Source organism: Strix uralensis, chromosome 19 (genome assembly GCF_047716275.1).
Source record: "Strix uralensis isolate ZFMK-TIS-50842 chromosome 19, bStrUra1, whole genome shotgun sequence".
Taxonomy (NCBI): Eukaryota; Metazoa; Chordata; class Aves; order Strigiformes; family Strigidae; genus Strix; species Strix uralensis.
Window position 1 is genome coordinate 12,202,418 of NC_133990.1, and position 17,989 is coordinate 12,220,406.

General features: G+C 44.9%; 1 protein-coding gene across 3 annotated transcripts; it reads right to left on the minus strand.

Moving 5' to 3' along the window:
* Window positions 1-3,358: 3,358 nt before the first annotated feature.
* On the minus strand, window positions 3,359-14,368 carry TRIM25 (tripartite motif containing 25). 3 transcript variants are annotated; one of them, XM_074889653.1, is made up of 9 exons: window positions 13,669-14,368; window positions 12,473-12,568; window positions 11,316-11,549; window positions 10,640-10,796; window positions 9,927-10,010; window positions 9,450-9,515; window positions 8,794-8,820; window positions 8,336-8,431; window positions 3,359-6,940 (listed from the first exon to the last, which is right to left on the minus strand). In XM_074889653.1, the coding sequence occupies exons 1-9, from the start codon at window positions 14,308-14,310 to the stop codon at window positions 6,408-6,410; spliced, it is 1,935 nt and encodes a 644-aa protein (XP_074745754.1). In that variant the 5' UTR covers window positions 14,311-14,368; the 3' UTR covers window positions 3,359-6,407. The 3 variants fall into 3 exon arrangements, with proteins under 3 accessions (XP_074745754.1, XP_074745756.1, XP_074745755.1); XM_074889655.1 differs by lacking the exon at window positions 9,450-9,515; XM_074889654.1 differs by lacking the exon at window positions 8,794-8,820.
* Between the last annotated feature and the right edge of the window lie 3,621 nt (window positions 14,369-17,989).

The window sequence follows — 17,989 nt, forward strand, 5'->3', positions numbered from 1 at the left end:
GTTCATTGAAAGACAAAAGAGCTGCAGGAATCTCTAATGAGTCTTTGAATGACTGGAGCAACACCATGAAGTAAAGGTTTGTGAATAGACACTGCAGGCTAAGTCTTCTTGACTGATTTGAATGAGGTTTTGCCTGCTTACACCAGAGTGGATTTGGCCCTTTTTGAATGCAGCTGGTCTTTTCCTCATGTCTACCTTGCCGTTTCTGTGCAGTTTCAAATGCACTGAATTTTCAACACACCATTCTGTAGGAAATTAATTACATGAATACAGGCTTATTCCCTTTGTTAGGGATTTGACTCATTCACTCCCTTTCTCCAATTCTATTATCATTGTTAAGGTAAATGTTTAAATATTTTTTGCTGAAATGTAAGCTCAACTTTTCTCTCAAACAAAAGGATAAGAACCCTGTTTGTATAACAAAGTAGAACAATAAGTCTTCTGTCACAGTATGAAATGGGAAAGTTGTGGTTTTCAGAGACCTTAAGAGTTCTAGCAGGAAGGCACAGGAGCTGTGTGCCAAAGTCTCGAAATCAGAGGTTTATGCTGAGCTTTGCTGCTGACTCAAGTAATACCTTCTGCTGTCAGTGAGAGAGCCCATGTTTTAACACCTGTCCTACGAGCTCGTTCTGTGCTGAGATTTGTATGCTTAACTTCAACATGGGAAGAAGAATAATTTTTTCTCTTTTTCTGTCCTTGACCAAGTCTATCTTTTCTCCCTTTTTAATGGTCCTGATCTCATTCTATTGAAATCTAGCAAAGCTTCCAAAATAGTCATGGAGAGTCAGAATTCATAATATTTATAGTTTTTCTGAATGCTTTTCTTCATTTCAAAGTGATGAGTTTTGTTTTCAGTACAATGCAGTGATAATTTAGTGATATGTCATTCATGCTTCTGTAATTAGTGCAGTCACACTTAACATATTTATAATTGTGTCTCAGGATATAATCCCAGTAATGTTTGAGAAAGCCATTGCTTTATCTTCAGGGAAATAATATCTCACTAGTTAAAGGAAGAGTCTCACTGTCATCCATAGGCAAGTACCTGAAATAAATCAGGGGTCAACCGGGAATACGGGAGCTCCAGGTCCACTGTCAGACCAACTATTACAGCATGCCACAGAGCAACAGCCCTCTTCACTTTGAACTTGAGAAGTTACAGCAAAATTGCAATGTTCTTACCTACTACAGTGCCAAGACTAAGGATAGCCAAACTGCTTGAGTATTAGTTTCATGCAAAATGAATGCTTGACTTGAATCCTAGGAGATTTACTTTTGCAAGAATGATATTCCTGACTCCAAAAGAGAAAGTGTTACACTTCATTAAAAAGTGTTGCTGATAATTTTACCTAAAACTTTGGTTTTGACTCCTTATAAATGAAACCATACACAAACTACCTTGTTGCAGTCAGGAGAATAAAAGTAGGATTTGCAGGATCAGGCTTCTAAGGCACAACATCCCTTTACAGACAAATGTGGAAACTCTCTCTAAATTGGGGGAAAACCTTAACCTTAAAGCAAAAAAATCCTTTCTTCCTCCACCAAGAACTACTTGATTTTTAAAATGGAACATAGGTGCTATAAAAAGTACAAATTCTCTTCTTGCATTGAAAAACATTAGGGAGTTTAATACAAACAAGACAAAATACAACTAACTCACCTCCTTAAAGTTCTGTTGAACTAATTTAGGATCAAGAATTGCTCATGATGGTATTTTCACTTAAATTATCTGCCTCTTTTCAATTAGCTTTTATTATTTTAATGGTGGCTCCTCCCACCCTCCCTTAGTGCTTTGGCTGGGCTCACATAATTGCCTATATTTTATGTAAATTGAATTGTTACACCGTAAAATGATATACAAATGTGTCTACCACACAAAGTCCAATAAATGGTGTGAATAAACCCATTATTTTCAATGTAACAGCATCTGATAGCAGCCTGGGAAACACAGGGCTGACAGATGTGAGCCCCTGACAAGGCTTGGAAAAAAACTGAATGAGGAGCACTCTGACAGACCACAATTAATTGACTTTTGAAATAACTCCTTTTTTTTCACAGTTCTACTTGGCTGAGCAAGATTCACAAATTGCTGTCTTGAACTTTTTAATGGGACAAAATAGCTGCCAATGAAAGTCTAAATGACATGAACTTTGAATAGGACTCATACAATGACCACACCGTGACATGTTTTTAACTGACATATTGATTATTTGAGAAGTAGCAGCCACTCAATTGGGAATCAGAAAGGGGGGGAAGAGATGGGAGGGAGTCAAAGAACTGGGTATAGAAACACAGTGTGTTAAACATTAGCCAAATACAGTTTTATTTTAGGAAGAGAAACAAGTATTAAGAAACATCTTGATAAACATTTTCACACGTGTTCCCAGAGAATATGGAGTCCAAGTCTGTTGTTCCTTTTGCTGTGAAGAAGTCACCACAAAGCTAAATCAAGAGAAATGACATTAGCAAGAAAACAGACTTTGTATGAGTAATTGCGCATGCTGAATTCTCTGGATTTCAGTACCTGCTCAGGACCCAGGCTGTAGAGTCAGGTTTACGCAGGGTCAAAGTATCTGTCTGTCTGTGGAAACCGAGGCCAAGCTCTGGCAGACCTAACTGACCTCTTGATCCCAGGGATGTCATGGGACAAGTATTTAGTGAAGATGCTGATCAAGCAATACTGTTGTCTGACTCTCTGGGAACTCTTCAGAGAGTTTATTCACCAAAACTTTCATCAGCCTAACTCACTTGGAGAACTTTAAGTGGAAAAGTCAATTTTCAGCTTGTTTTGACTAATTTTTAAAAGTCTGTTTGAGCCACCAGGGCAGGTCCCTGTTGAGCTGCTTTCCACTGGCCACATGGGGAGGCAGCAGCTTGCAAACCACAAGCCCTTTAGTTTGATTTCACCAAGTAATATTAGGAATCATCACGCATTGCTGCTTCCAGATGTAACTTAAGCTGTCAGATGCTGGACATCACCTAAGGCTTTTTTAAGCAATCTCACTGCACATACTGAGTCCTTACTTGTTCATCTTCCCCCAGCTGATGACCATGTTTTTGCTTACCCAAAATGGTCTCCAGTTTCCTTCGCTGGATAGGATGTTCCCTTCATCCTCAGCAAGGATGCAGTATTACTGGTAAAGGGTGTGTTGCTCAGGTGAAGGAGATAATTTAGGACAGCATTTGACAGGCCAGGTGATACCACAGCCTATGTGGCTGTCTTCTTCTCTCTTCCTCAGTTCTTGTGTAACTCAGCCAGTTACGTAGTGAAAGACCTGTTACTTGTACGCTACAGCATCTTTATTTCTGCCTTCCTTACTCTTGCTTCAACTTTGAGCACAAAACAAAACATTCAGAGTTAGGGTTTACCATGAGTATTCATTTAATTCAAAATAGCACGATTCATTCACTTTACAGCTGAAAAGATCAACAACAGTCAACTTCAAAAAGTTACAGGCACAGACATAAAACAGATGGCATAAAATCTACGTCTATTGCCCCTGACAAGGATGTCTTAGCTGACACATCTATATGAAGTAACATGTGGTATACATACTGAAGTACATGGCTGATTTATCAGTACAATCAACAGGTTTATAATTACATAAGCATTTATTTTTTCTAACTGCAGTATTTTACTGATGTGTGGTTTCATTGAAGAAAGGATTAAATTTAAACAGATTAGTATATTTTCAGTGGGCAAGTATTTCTTCATTTACTCACTTGTACATTAATATGCAAATCATTCCACATGCTCATGGGTTTATGAACTCCAGAATTAGTTCTTTTTCTAGACTGGATAAGTTGAGTTCTTTATAGTATTAAAAAGAGAAGTATAATTAAAACACATGCTTGTATCTACATTTTGTTTAAAACTAGTACAGCTTTGATAGTTACTGGCTGAGTAAAAACACTTCAGTTGTGTTGAAGAGGCTTTTGAACCATTATTTATCATGCTGTAACTAGTATTTTTTTCTAGTGGTATATCACCCCAATGTTTCGATATATCCATGATATCTGAAGCTAACCAAGGTAACAGTTTTCAGAAGTGCACCAATTCAGTTATGCATTTCTCATTTCATTCCAAATCAACAGAACCTCATTCTATCACTTCTAGTCATTCATAGCACAAAAGAAAACAAAAAAAGAGATTCAAGAATACAGGAGCAGGCTTGTTTCACTGCCTGTGGTAATCCAGAAAACCTCACGTGTTATATACTGTTGGTCATACACCAATGTCACATTAAAGAATCCAACCTTGTCCAACATGGCAGAATAAGAGATATTCTTCGCTTGCGTATCACTCCAGATTATGGCTAAAGAAGCCTCTAGACTTAGAGGTTAATATTAAACACCCCTTTAAAGTCAAGAAACAAACTATAGAAAATGTGGACTTTTTCCACTGCACAAACCACTGGAGCACTTTTTTTCCCCATGAACAAGGGGACAGAGTACTCCTGCAGCCCTGTGGCACAGCCAAGCAGCCAAAGGGACAGGATTTCTCAGAGGAAACTGCTCTTGTCCCTCATGGCTGAAAAACTGGAAGTGCAGAAAAAAAAGAGGTTTGCATTCATTGTTGGCTCCTAGCAGGACACATCTTCCTTCCGCATCTTTTGAAGTGTTCTGCTTAGTTTGATAGTGCTGACTTGCTTTGGAAAGTTGAGACCCTTGAAATAGTACAACTACTCCAAAGACAGCCATGGCACATTTAGGTCACCATCAATTCCATATCCTGTTCCAGCCAAAGAAATGGAAGTGTCTGATCAGCCTTATGCTATCCTTGACAAAATACTAAGAGTTCACAAACCAAGTAAAAATAGAGACACCAAGCCCCAATTCCTGCAAGTCTCTCTCTAAAGCACTTTGGCTAATATGAAATGTGGTCACAGAGGTTCTTCTGAGCCTTCTAACAATTCCTCTTCAAACTGCCAGCAGTAGCTTTGTGTTTTACTTCACCCAGTCCCATAACGGGGAGTTTTACAAACCAAAGTCCAGGAAGTCTCTCATGTGAGCTTTCCTGTTCTTCATGGGCTACTGCAAGAAGTAAGAGTTAGCATAGTAAGTCCAGAGGCACCAACAAGATACAGGCCCAATAACTTATGAGATCCAAATACCTTGATTGCCTACTGACTGTTTTTAAGTTATTGAGTAAGAAATGCAGTACAGATTCCTCTGTACATGGTGAGGACTTCTGAAGACATACCACAACCCAAAGCGAAGCAAACCAAGGGAATTAAAAATCCATCCCAGTGGGAATGGACGTATATTCTCCTTTGTGCTAATTCCACGTATGTTTCCAAAGACTCACCTGTCTGCCCACAGGCTTCACACAGAGAGGAAACAGCATTTTCTAGGTACTGTGCACGCTCTCTTGAGACTCCTTAAATCAAGAGTCCCAATAACATGTAGGAAATCCAGTTTCTACCACCTGAACAACTAAGATACACCAGCAGAGACCATCCCACCTCACAAAGAGGAAAAGCTTTATGACAGGAGACCCTGCTTTAAGCGGACAGCACATTTATGCTCCATATGCAAGCCAAAAATGCACTTCCTGAACTCCTCAGCACACAAAAAAACCACTGAAGAGTCTTCATTGTGAAGATGTGAAACATGTTCTGGGTCAGAACATGAGACAGAATGCTTCACCCCACAAACCATATTACAAGGCGCACACTACTGCTCTGCAGGATTCTTCCTGAAGACTCTGGCATATTCCCAGCCTCTGAGTCAATGTAATTTTTTCCTGGTGATTTTCACACCATTTCTTATTTGTCAACTCTAAACATCTCTGCATTTCCATTCTGATGAGATCTGTCATATTGGCTTTTATAACTTAGCGTCACAAGACCTAAACTTACTGATTTTAATAGTTCATTGTGTACCATCTCATGGAGTCATACACTGAGAACACGTGTATTGCAAATCCTGACTATGGATAACAGTCTGTGTATAGAGAAAAAGGCAACCTCAAAGCCTGGAACCCGAACTTGTCAAAGTATTCTTCCTGTTTCTTTCTCAAAGGGGTTATTGCTACCTGTGGAACACATCTGGACCTGAAAATGAATTCTGGGGATCCTTTACAGCAAACCACAGAAGCCACAGTGACTACTGAAGACGTTTAACAATGGTTTCGTATAATAACTTTGCTTTTAGAAGCACAATCAAGGTCTTAGTAAAAACTGTGATGAAAGGTTTCACAATCATCAACATTTTACTAAATCACTATCTAAGGCTTTAGCAATTGAGACCAGCAATCAGCAGATTTCCTAAACTGCTTAAAAGAGCTAATAATTTTTGTCTCAGACAATTTTCAAGACTTCTTAGACTAAGACATACAAAGAGTTGCTGCAGGACTGATTATCTGCATGTAAGTACTTAGGCAAACTAAATGACGATATGAGACCTTACTGTTTCATTGGGCAGAGAGAGAGAACAGTGCCACTGGAAAATAACCAGAAGGCAGGGTACAAGGCTTCAGTAAACTGAGTTTTGAATTTATAGATCAAGTTATGCTTCTCCCCAACAGCCGTGAAAATCACAAACCCTCCCTCGCAGTGGAGCAGCACACCAATCTTGGTAGCCTTCACATTGGGTAAGCACTTTTCAACATCATTATGCCAGGATGATATTTTGGAATTAAACCACTCAATACACCATGAACTGCTGTTCCTCCCCAGGCGGCTCTCTGGTCCCTGCCGGTCCATGCTGCCATAGCAGATGCCGATGCCACAGAAGTTGTTCTGCTGCAGTTCCACTTCCCAGTAGTGGACGCCTCTCTTGAAGCACTGGAACCCCAGCACTTGGAAACAATCGGTGAAGCGCTGAGGGTGGTGGTTATAATTCAGGGAGGTGTCTGAGACAGACATCTTGGTATATCTCTCAGACAGAACCACTTTGTTATGAGCTGTGTTGTAATCCAGTGTGATGTTAGCAGCATCTGCAATGACATGAATCATTTGAAGGTACTGAAGAGTACTGAATGATCCCTTGGGGAGCAGCCTACCCCAGGGGTGAACAATGCCAGTGGGAAGAAACAGGAAAAGGAAGGGAATTAAATTACACCATGATTAGAGAACAGCATTAGATATAAGCATTGCTGTCTCCTGGGTATCCCCCTCTTGGGCTCTTCAGATATTACAAGACCTGAGATGTATGAAAAAATTACAGGTAGGAGACTCTCCTGAGCATTCACAACTGGCTCATTCGTATACCAGCTTCTCTTTGAGCTGATAGTGGCATAATGGTTGTACTCAAAGAGGAGAGATGATACGGTTAGAGGAGACAGAGTGATGGAAGTACTAGGGAGTAGCAGACCATCAGTCATTGCTGGGATGACCACCACAAAAACTGCTGGGACATTTTACTGTCTTTTTACAAAAGCAAAATGAAAACCTCAGCAGGGAAAACTGTTGTTAAGGGCCAGTAGTGTCTATTTGTGGCACTGATAAAGAAACACAGCATTCAAGAGAAGTGCTTTCCATTGAATGCTGAGGAGAGGAGCCCCGTAGACTACAGACTGCCCAGGGAGGTGGTGGAGTCACCATCCCTGGATGTGTTTAAGGGTCATTTGGAGGAGATGTTGGGGGATATGGTGTAGGGGAGAACTTTGTAGAGTAGGGCTGATGGTTGGGCTCAATGGTCCCAAGGGTCTTTCCCAACCTGAATGATTCTATTTATACTGTCCTGCCTAAGCACTTGTTCCTGTGTGTGTTTATCTCCCTGCTCTGCTCTCCTCCATGCAGGCAGTTCTTAGGGCCACAGTAATAGCTGCTGCGTTCAACACCAGCTCTGTATTACACAGCAGGCAAATGGAGGGTAAGTTTCCTTCCTTCCTGCATCTCCATGGGATTCCTTCACCACCCAAAATATATGCTGGCAGAAGAAGGGGATTGCTGATCTGGCAGTGAAAGGTATACCATATTGTATACCGTCTGGTATAGCATCTTAAGCAAGCCATCATGGGCTCACACAAAAGCCTGCATTTCATTTCAAAGAAAAATCCGGTGCATTACATTGTATTTCTAGGCTACCCTAACGCAGGCATTTTGGGCGAAACCAAAGCCATTACTGAGAAAACTTCATTTACCTTCATAAAGATACATGAACACTGAAGATAAATTTGTTTCATCTGGCAAAAGAAAACCTCCTGCTGCCTTTTCCTCCAAAAATTTTCTTCACTTGTAAAAAACCAGTTGATATCCTACTAAAGTAACTAAGCTAACTAAACCCCCTCCAAAGTATTTTTGTCAGATAACTACAGAGGGCACATAACACCAGTGCAGTTAAGTGCAGAAAGTTCATCTTTAAGTAGTGTTAATATTGGGTGTCTTACACTCCAAAAGCTCCTTTCTGGATTTCTTCAGAAAGGTGTCAATAAGCTCTTTAACTGAAGCAATAGCTGCAGCATTTAGCGGTCCTGTGGTTGGTGCTGTGGAAACAGAAGAAAAGAGAGTTTGACCAGTTGGGAAGAAACCCTGCATGCGTAACACAGACACACTCGGGTTGGAGTGGACCTCTAGAGGTTATCATCTGGTTTACCCTCCTGCTCCATGCAGCATTAACTTAGCTCATTATTAGCTCAGGTTGCTCACTGTCTTGTCAAGTTTCGAAAATTCCCTGTTGTCTCTGGGCAACCTCTTTCAGCGCTTGATCACTCTCACAGTGGCTAGTAAGAGCCTTCTCAGAGCAAGAGTTGAACTTTTGCTTAATACACCAACACTAGTGACCATCTACTTATTTTAAAAGCAGTCAGTGAAAATTAGGATAAGCAGGCTGAAAGCTTGGACTCACCAACTTTAACAGGTTTCTTCTTCTCCTCTGGAGGAAAAAAAAAAAAAAGTGGACTGTGAGTTCTACTGAGACTGAAAAGCCACTGATAGACTATGCCAGCTGTAACACCACCATCATGGCTTTTCTGAAGCTGCAGCAGTACATAAAGCTGACAGTCCAGCCTGTTGAAGCCATGTACAAATACACCCATACTGGAAAGCTACACATGGAGCTCGCCTAGCCTGGAAGGAGCTTCATCTCTACTCCAGGATGCAGCGTGTTAGGACAAGGGATAATAAGCCTCTTCCCATGAGGCACACAGACTATTCCTTTTTTTACAACAGATCTAGTGCAGCAACAGAAGGTACAACTTCATTCAACTCCAGCAATCCACAACAGACCCCACTGAGTGCTCCACACACAGGACTTGTGAATGGAAAGGACCATGTGTCAAGAGCTCAGTGGAGGTAACAGAAGTAGTTTCTTATTTCAAAAAGAGAATATGGAAGATCTTCCAGACAGGCTAGAGTGCAGCATTAATACCAGTATCTGGATAAAACAACACTGAAAGGCCCCAGTAGAACCTGCCACAAAGAACGTCTCCATCACCCCAGCCTTAGAATGTGAGACATGACCAGCAAAATGTCTGAGTAAGGCTGCTAGTAATCACCACTTACTGGTATCTGCCTCCACCTGCGAAGTGGCTTGAGTCTGGTGAGAGATTTTCTCTCTCAAGGTATGCTCTTGTGAGGCGAGGGAAAGAAAAAAAACAGAACATAAACACTTGTAAGCAGGATTCAATACATACAAACCCATCAAACAAGCCAACAGATATTTAGTACAAATGAAAAAAAAAAGAAACCTGCAAGAACTAGAGGGTGGGGAGGCTCTGTGTTGCTTTACAGCCTGCACAGACATCACTACAGGCACACACTGAGGCTAACGCACCATTGTATCTGCACAGTTTGCTGCTTTACAGCTGCAGAGGCATCCATCACTAAATAACCCAAAACACCCTCCCTTTCTCATGCCAGTGTGCTCACTACAGATAATCACGCATCACCGCTAAAGCAAAGAGCTCTCAGGTAACTGCTTGAATTCTTATTTAATAGTAAACCCATAGTTAGGAGAGGATGATGTTCTTTAGTACTTACGTGGTCCTGGAGGCTTCTTTCCACAAACGGTTTTGTTTGGAGGAGCCGCTGGAGGGGGCTTAGTTTTCCCGGGCATTAGTTTTGCTGCAATGACCATATTTTACATTATGGTTTGTATTCCCAGGAACAGTAATGCATTAGTGAAGCCTTTTTCAATCTTATTTTTCAGTTATGTGAATAGAACTTAAATGATACTTGGCAGAGATGGAAACTCCACAGAAGATACCCGTGTCCCAGTCCAAAAGATACTTTTGCTTAATAGAGTAAGTAGAGCTCTGTTCTACAACACTTAAAACGATCAGCACCTTTAGAGTTTGGTAACCGTAGTCCTATCACTCTAAAATGTTTTATATCTCCCCTCAAATCCACATCTTAACTGCATCCAACCCTGCTACATAATAAAACCATAAATTACTGTAAGGAATAAAGGCTGAGCTGTGCCAGAAGGGCAGAGTATCATGATACTCCTCAGCTCATCCAAGTATAGATAAAAGTGAAGAGACAATGGCATGTTTTTTCTCCTAGTTTAGCCCAGACTGTAGCACTTTTGTATGGAAGTGAAGGGCTGCAGAAGTTAGAAGAGACAATTTACATTAACCAACTGTATTTGCTGCACCATTTTTTTTAAATGCTATTTGGGTTGGAGGGGGAAGATCCCTCATTTGAGCTCAAAGCCAAGGCAGAAAATGCCAGTTCTCCCAGTGATACAGTACCTTCCGCTCTTGTCTCCCTACAGTGAGTCACTGAAAGTTTCACAGTGTTTTTAAGGCTAATGGTAGACTGAAGAGTGGAATATATCAAGTTTTGGTCCATTTCAATTACAGGAACAAAAGCGTCTTTTGTTGATGTTCGTTGTAGTGCTGCTGCTCTCTGAAATGACAAATGGAATATCTCATGCAGACCACCTTGTGTAGCAGACATAGAAAAATACAACCAAGTTACTTTAAATGGGGTGGGGTTTGTGCATTCATCTCAAATGCAAAGGAGCAAAGGCTACAGTCAGACAAGACCCATGGCAAAATTTCAGCAGCAACCCACATGCATTAATTCTCAAGTGATACCTGAAGCAGCAAGAAAGATCTAGATGGTGTCACAGCATGGAGCTGCAACACCTCGTGGAGGTGCATTCTCTCACCCTCTGGCCCCTCTGCTTCTGGGAGAGGTAGTGGCTGAACAGGGGGAGTTACCAGACAGACACCACTTCATTTCAGCACTCTTACGCTGGTATTTGTGTACTTAGCAGTACATCCTTTTATAGCAGATTCTTGCACACGACTGCATTACCATTTGACTGAAAGTGTCTGGAGAGCAGGACTACCACAGCAGGTTTGTGTGATTCTGCATTCTAGAAACATGAAGAACTGGAGTCGCATTTAAAGGACATATTACCTTCAAAAACAGAATGTCATCGTTTTCAGTCAGCGCCTTCTCAATCCAATCTCTGAGAGACTGAATTTCATTCTTCTTAGATCTCAGAACAGAGTAAATATATTCAAACTTATTGCAAACTCTTTTTTCTTCATCTGCAATTACTTTCAAGGCCTGATTTTCTCTTTCGTCGATTAAAGCTTTAATTTCCGAAAACTCACTTCTGATCACATCTTTCTTTTTGGAAGCTGCCTCCTGGAGCAGACAAGAGCAGACAGATACTGGTTTCAAAAGCACAGTTTGTGAACAAAGTACCACTTACTACTACTACAAGAAAGCCTTTAAGGAACACGCAGGCTTCAATTACTTGAAACAGGCAATAGAAAAGCTATATATTTCTATGTAGTTTGGAAAGCAAATTCATTTCCTTCCAAGGAATCAGGACAATTCTCAGTCTCCAGATCCCTGCTGCAGGGGTTGTGGGGCAGAGGCCAGGCCGGCCATCCAGCGGCTACCAGCACTGGGATGGGGCTGTGCCGCCGCGAGCTCGGACACTGCACAACCACCTGCATGGCTGCAGCTGTTTCTGCCTCTGACATGTGGCATCTCTTGTTAATACAAAGTTATTCCTGATCCTCTGAGAGACGTTCCAGAGGAGCACAGAAGTGCTACCCCAGCAGCTTTTCAGTTTCTTGGTCTCTACCACTTGGTTCAGAAAGGATGGTAAAAGTGAGATGTACCCAATCCAGCCGTCAGCACAAATGGCAACCCTGATCATCAGCTAAGAGCAAGCATTAGTTGTGGTAATCTATGGGGAAGAGCCATCCCAAATGTCTGCACGGGGGCAGCCATTACAGCTCACTAATCCCTTCGCTTGGGCTGCACGGACACGCACTTTGGTGCCTCAGGAAAGGATGGGTTTGAGTGCCGTTACGGGCCAAGTGTGTCAGCACATGTGAGTATAAAACCCTTGCACGGTGGCTGGTTTACTCCCATCTCCCACGGAGCTGCCTGGCTCCGTCAAAATGCCTCTTTTCTGTTCTTTCCCAATGACGTCTTCTCCTGCCAATGCCATCTCAATACTACAGCCGTTGTCGTAGGAGTACAAGCATCAACAACATGCAGTGACTAGCATATGCCAAGCAACCTGACAGCATTTAGAGCAGTTACCCACTTACAGCAGTTTGGCTTTGGTTCGTTTTCACAGTGTTCATTGCCTGAGCAGCTCTCAGACTCTGATTATGCAGCTCCACGAGTCTCTTCTTCAGCGCCAACTGCAATAGAAGAGATCAGAAACTATTTCAGAGAAGCAGTTGTCAAGTCTGCTCTCAGCTGGGTCATGGAGTAAGAGTCATATTTACAGAAAGTTTTAAATAACTATTGTAAGCATTTGGTACTATTGGTTTAAAATCTACTGCTCCTTAAAGCTTACAGGATGTAAAAGTACTCTTCTGCATGTGTGGCTTGTGGAGCTGGCACCCTCCCCGCAGCTGCATCTCTCCCAACAGCAAGATGCACGCTGTTGACTCACCCCTGATAAGGCCCGAGTGCTCACACACACATAGCAGCTCCCAGTGCTAAGAACAAACGTTACGTTAGCTCTCAGGTTGGACTTTGGGCACTAGGTTAACACTACTGTTCATCCATCTCGTTTTAATTGAGAATTTTACTGCTCAGATGCGAATTACCTGTTCCTTTAGTTCAAGATGCTGCTAAGCTAAATCAGGGATGACTTCTGAGGGTAAGCAGTATACACACTCACCAAACAGATCGGAGTTTGGCCACCTAAACTTTTCAAGCGTGCTTTACTCTTCTACCCTCTGATTTTCACCTGCAGTAAGATACAAAGGCTTGGTTTCCTTCCCTTCCACTCTGTGGAGAACCTCTCCTGGCTTTTATCTACATGCTAGAGATCTCCTTAGGCTACTTTTATAATTCTTTGCTTCTTAAGAACATGCACAGAGCAATGTCTGTCTACAGTCCCTCGGTGACCCTGTGGTACAGCCATGCAGTGAACCCTGCGCAGTGAGCAGCGGAGGAGGCTCGGAGTTGCGGGTGACACCTGGGCCTCGCTGGTCAGCTCAGGACAGGACAGGAGCTGGCAATCGACTCCATGACAGCGCCCACCCCTACCCTCCGAGCACCATCTTGGCGAGAGGAGGAAAACGCAAGGAACGACTCTGAAGACGCGCTCAAGCGCACGTTGGAGGACGGCTAACAGCTCGCCAAGGCCAGGCATGAGATTCACAGTCCAAGTCTTGGTCCAGCCTCCCCCCGGCACTCCACAGCCCACAACCCCACCACCCAGGGAGCCACCAGGCCCCAGGGGAGCAAAGGGGAGCCCCGGCAAGAGCTGCCTGCCCCAGCCGCTCACCTTGGCGTCGGCTTTGGCCACTTGCACGGGACTGGTGTGACACAGCTTGTGGTCGAGGAGGCAGAGGGAGCAGAGGCAGCTGCCGTGCTCGCTGCAGAAGAACTCGAAGAGCTTGTTGTGCTGCGGGCACTTGCGGCGGTGGAGGTGGCGGAGCGGCGGGCAGAGCTGGTGGTCGCGGAAGGCCGGGCTGTCCTGGTGCGGCCGCAGGTGCTCGGGGCAGAAGGAGGCCATGCAGGTCAGGCAGGTCTGCGCGGCCGGCGCCTGCCGGCAGCTGTCGCACAACACAGGGGGCACCTCCGTCCCGCAGCCCGCCGCTTCCTCCTCCTGTTCCTCCTCCACCTCCACCTCCTTCGCCTTCGCCTTGTCCTCGGCCCCGGCGCAGCCCTGGAGCTGCTCCACCACCCGGCACAGCACCGTGTTCTTCTGCAGCTGCGGGCGGTCCAGGAAGGTGGTCCGGCACTGCGGGCAGCTGAAGTTGGCCGAGAGCCCGCCCCAGGAGAGCTCCAGGCAGGAGGCGCAGAAGTTGTGCCCGCAGGGCACCGTCACGGGGCAGCTGAAGAGGCAGAGGCAGATGGAGCAGGTCAGATCCTCCTCCAGCCCCGCCAGGCCCGGCTCCGACGGCGACCGAGCCAGCTGCGCCATCGCCCCGACGGCCACTTGCCCCGAGATGCCAGAAACGAAACTGGGACCGGAGCTTTCCGGGAATCTACGCGCCCCGTCCCCGCCCCGGCGGGCGGAGCGGCAGCGCCGGGGCCCGCCCGCCCCTGGCTGCGCCGGTTGTGGCCGCGGGGCCGAGCCCGGCCGTGGCGCGGGTGGAGGCGGAGCGGCCCCGCGGTGCCCCCGTCCCGCCGGCGGGCCCGAGCCGGGGGAGGCCGGTACAGCATCGCCCACGGCAGCCGCTGCGCCCGGGAGAGGGTCTCGGGTTCGGTTTCTGCACCAAAACGCCTCATTTCTGAGGCGCACGCCGGCCCGGACTGGCAGCCCCGGCGCGGGGGGAGCGCTGCCTCCCGGCCGCCCCGCTCCCGGCCCGGGCTGGACAAAATTCTTTTTCCAAAAAATTCTGCAGTCTGGCAGCTGCCTGCCTGGGGCACCGCTGCCCGCACCCGTGTGCTTGGGGCCCGGCAAACGCGGGAACCCCAACTGCCCCGGCTGCCTCCGCCGAGCTGCCTGTAACCTGGGCTGCTGAGGAGCAAACAAGCTGTTGTCGAACCAGTGTTTTTAAAGCTTAACACGGTTACTCATGTGGGATGTAGAAACCATCTCAACAGAAGGTACTTCCTGGTATCTTTCTTTTCCGCAGTCTTAACGGTTGAATAATCACTGTTTCTAACAGAACCATTGGATGCACAGTGTGTTCAGCTGCTCCTGTTATAGCTAACTTGACTCTAAATTCTTCCAGTGGCCTCTTCCTGTTCCTCTTCTGCCCTGTCTGCTGGTGTCCCAGGGGCTTCCTCAGTGCCCTCTGTACGCTGGCAGCGTGGATGAAAAGGAGCAGCCTGACACAAATCTGTGACCCCCCCAAGGATTCAGACAGAGCCTGGTGCTCTGCAGCAGAAGCAGCTGCCTGCGCCCGACTGCATTTCCAGTGGCCAAAGGACACTGAGCATGGAGAACTGTTGATACTCCTTTTAATGGTATTAGCAGGCAATTGTGGGGTTTCTGTGTTGCCATTAGGCCTCAGAGACTTCCAAAAATGTTCAGGTGTGGGAGATGACTCCAGACCCACAGTTGCTGAAGGTGGGCAAATATTTTTTTGCTAGACTGTAGGACGGAGCTGGGCAGAGGCCCAACAGCCAACCTGTGGGTGATAGTGAGGCCCCAGCAGCGCGGAAGAAACGCCTCTGTCGCTCCACTCACCTCATCTACCAGAAAGCACTCACGGCCTAGCACTCCAGTCAAAAGCCTGCGCAGCCACAGGAAGAAGTACCCATAAAGGGAAAGTTAAAACAACCAGAGAATGAAGTAAAACCAACACTAGCGGGTAAGATATCCAAACAAGGTACCAGAAAGGGCCCCAGTATGTACAGGGGAAAAATCTCTGGAGTGACAATGGCAGTCTTGCTCCCCTTTTTTGTAAAGTCATGCTTGTTGGCTTGAGACAGCTTGTGGCCAACCCTCCCCGCTTATCACAAAACACTACGCATGAAACAGGTATATAGTCGGGAAAATTGAAGGGCCTCCTTGGAGCTTGCTCTCAGCTGGCCTGAGACCCTCCCACTACACTGGACATCTTCCCTGACGCATCGTGATGTGAACCCACAGAGAAGAAACGTCGACAGGTCATATTGCCTTCCTTACAGTGCATGCATTAGTTATTATCTATGTGACTGTATTTCACGAAATAGTTAAAATAAGCTTGTGTACAGGCTTTGGCCTATTTAATAAACTGTTACCGATAAACATCCACCTGGGTCACCTCCAGTACAGTGGTTGTAATCAGTGCATGACATCAGGAATTGTGTAAAGCACTCAAAAGAGGCAATGGTGGCTTGTCTGTTACAATTAGTGCTTTGAAAGAAATTCCTAGCTGGTTATTTTGGAAGACTAAACTGAATGTGAATGGTCATTGTAAACCTACATTATACAGATAATGTTGACTTCTACCTACATCAATAATCTGCTCCAGTCTAGTAACACTCCTTCAGGATGAACTACGGAGAGGTCGTGTGTCACGGGCTGGGATTTGCTGCTTAGTGATGGTGCAGACAGGACAACAGGAGCTGTTCAGAGCTGCTGTGGCTTTGACGGAGGAGCAAAAATTCAGGGATGAAGTATGTAATCTGCTTGAGGGTGGAATTGTTTCTAGGAGATGGGCATGGCTCCGCTTTGTTTTGTTGGGATATGCAGATCAGGACTTTGTAACTGTGAACGCCTGAGGGTACCTGGGCAGTGGTGGTTACCAGCTACAGCAAAGGAACATTCTTACAGAGCTGTGGTGTGTGCGTTACCAGAGATGCAACCAAAGAGCAGCTGTTAATGTTTATGTTTCTTATTTTTCAGTAGGTGAACTAAGCACTTCTTCCTGGGCTTATCTGGACTAAGTCACCATCATCTTTCACCTTCAGCACCTTCATGGTATTTTTTGCAGCACTCATCTTGTACCAACTGATGCAGACAAAGGTACGCAAATATAAAGTTGTGGCTTTTGCTTCTCGAGCAGAACACCAGATGTTTAGAACTCAGATGAGCAACTTAAGTTCACTGTTGTCAAAGAGGGCTTGAAATTCTATTTTGAGTAAACGCAACCTCTCCTGCTGTCTAAAAGCCAACAATGTTTAACATTAACAAAAATTACTGAAGAATTTTACCACTTAAATAGCTACAGGAGTTACTGCTCTCTTGGATTCCTTGCAATTACTTGAGAACTCCATGTGGTCCTGAACTAGATCTAACCCTTTGCTCATATATTGCTGACTGAAAGTGCCACTCAGCATCTGAGCAGGAAGTTGGAAGCACAGCAGAATAAATTGTTACTCGTGTACACGTGGCCGAGCAAACAAAAAAACCCAAATTCTTGAAGAGCTGAGTCTGACTATGTATTTTTGCAAGGTCTGTAGTCACAGCAGAAAACTTTCAGGTCTTTAAGATCTGTTCAGCAGGTTCTGGCTGCCAGCCTCTAGCTGCAGGTGCTCAGTGTGCCTGTAGGCCTATAGCACATTGTGTGTGCGTGACTCGAGCTTGCTAGCTCAAACACATCCTCCTGTTTTGAGTCATGAGACTAGAATTTGTTTAAAAATTGTAACAGAATTTTTAAACAAACCCATCTTGCTAAATTGTATAGAGGAAGGTGGCAAGGAGCCCCTGTGACTGACAACTGGGGCTGCCCCAGCAAAGGGGCTCACAAGAAACCCCAAAACTTGCGGGACAGAAAGCAAGCAGGAATGTGCACATTCTGTTACTCATTCCTCACTCCTTCACGTGCACATTCTGTCCTATTCCACATTTCTCACCCATTTAGCACCCCAGCCCTGCCCTGGCTCCCCAGGTGGGAGTGACAGGCAGGGCAGTCAGACAGCTCCCTCAGACTGCACTTACTTGATTTAAATTGTGCATCAAAACAATTGTTCCACTCTAACAATGGGTTATATACCTTTCAGGGGTATATTTATTTTCAACCATCATCTGTTCATCACGGTCAGAGGGTGTCTGTACCCATTGTAGCCAAAATGCTCTGTAGGCAATAGAACAAGAGGTGAATCCTGCTCTAAAATGCTGCAAAATACTTGCGTTTAGCTTTGCAATTTCATAAGAATTCAAAATTAACAATTTCCTTTAGAAAAAAATCTTTCCATTAATCCCAACTGTCCCAGCATGACTCTGC

Coding starts and splice junctions, on each gene's coding strand:
- TRIM25 (XM_074889653.1), bottom strand. CDS start 14,310: ATGGCGCAGCTGGCTCGGTCGCCGTCGGAGCCGGGCCTGGCGGGGCTG. Junction 8,821..9,449: donor GCAGGTGGAGGCAGATACCA/GTAAGTGGTGAT, acceptor TTTTTCCTCCAG/AGGAGAAGAAGAAACCTGTT. Junction 8,432..8,793: donor GAAGAAACCTGTTAAAGTTG/GTGAGTCCAAGC, acceptor CTGTTTCCACAG/CACCAACCACAGGACCGCTA.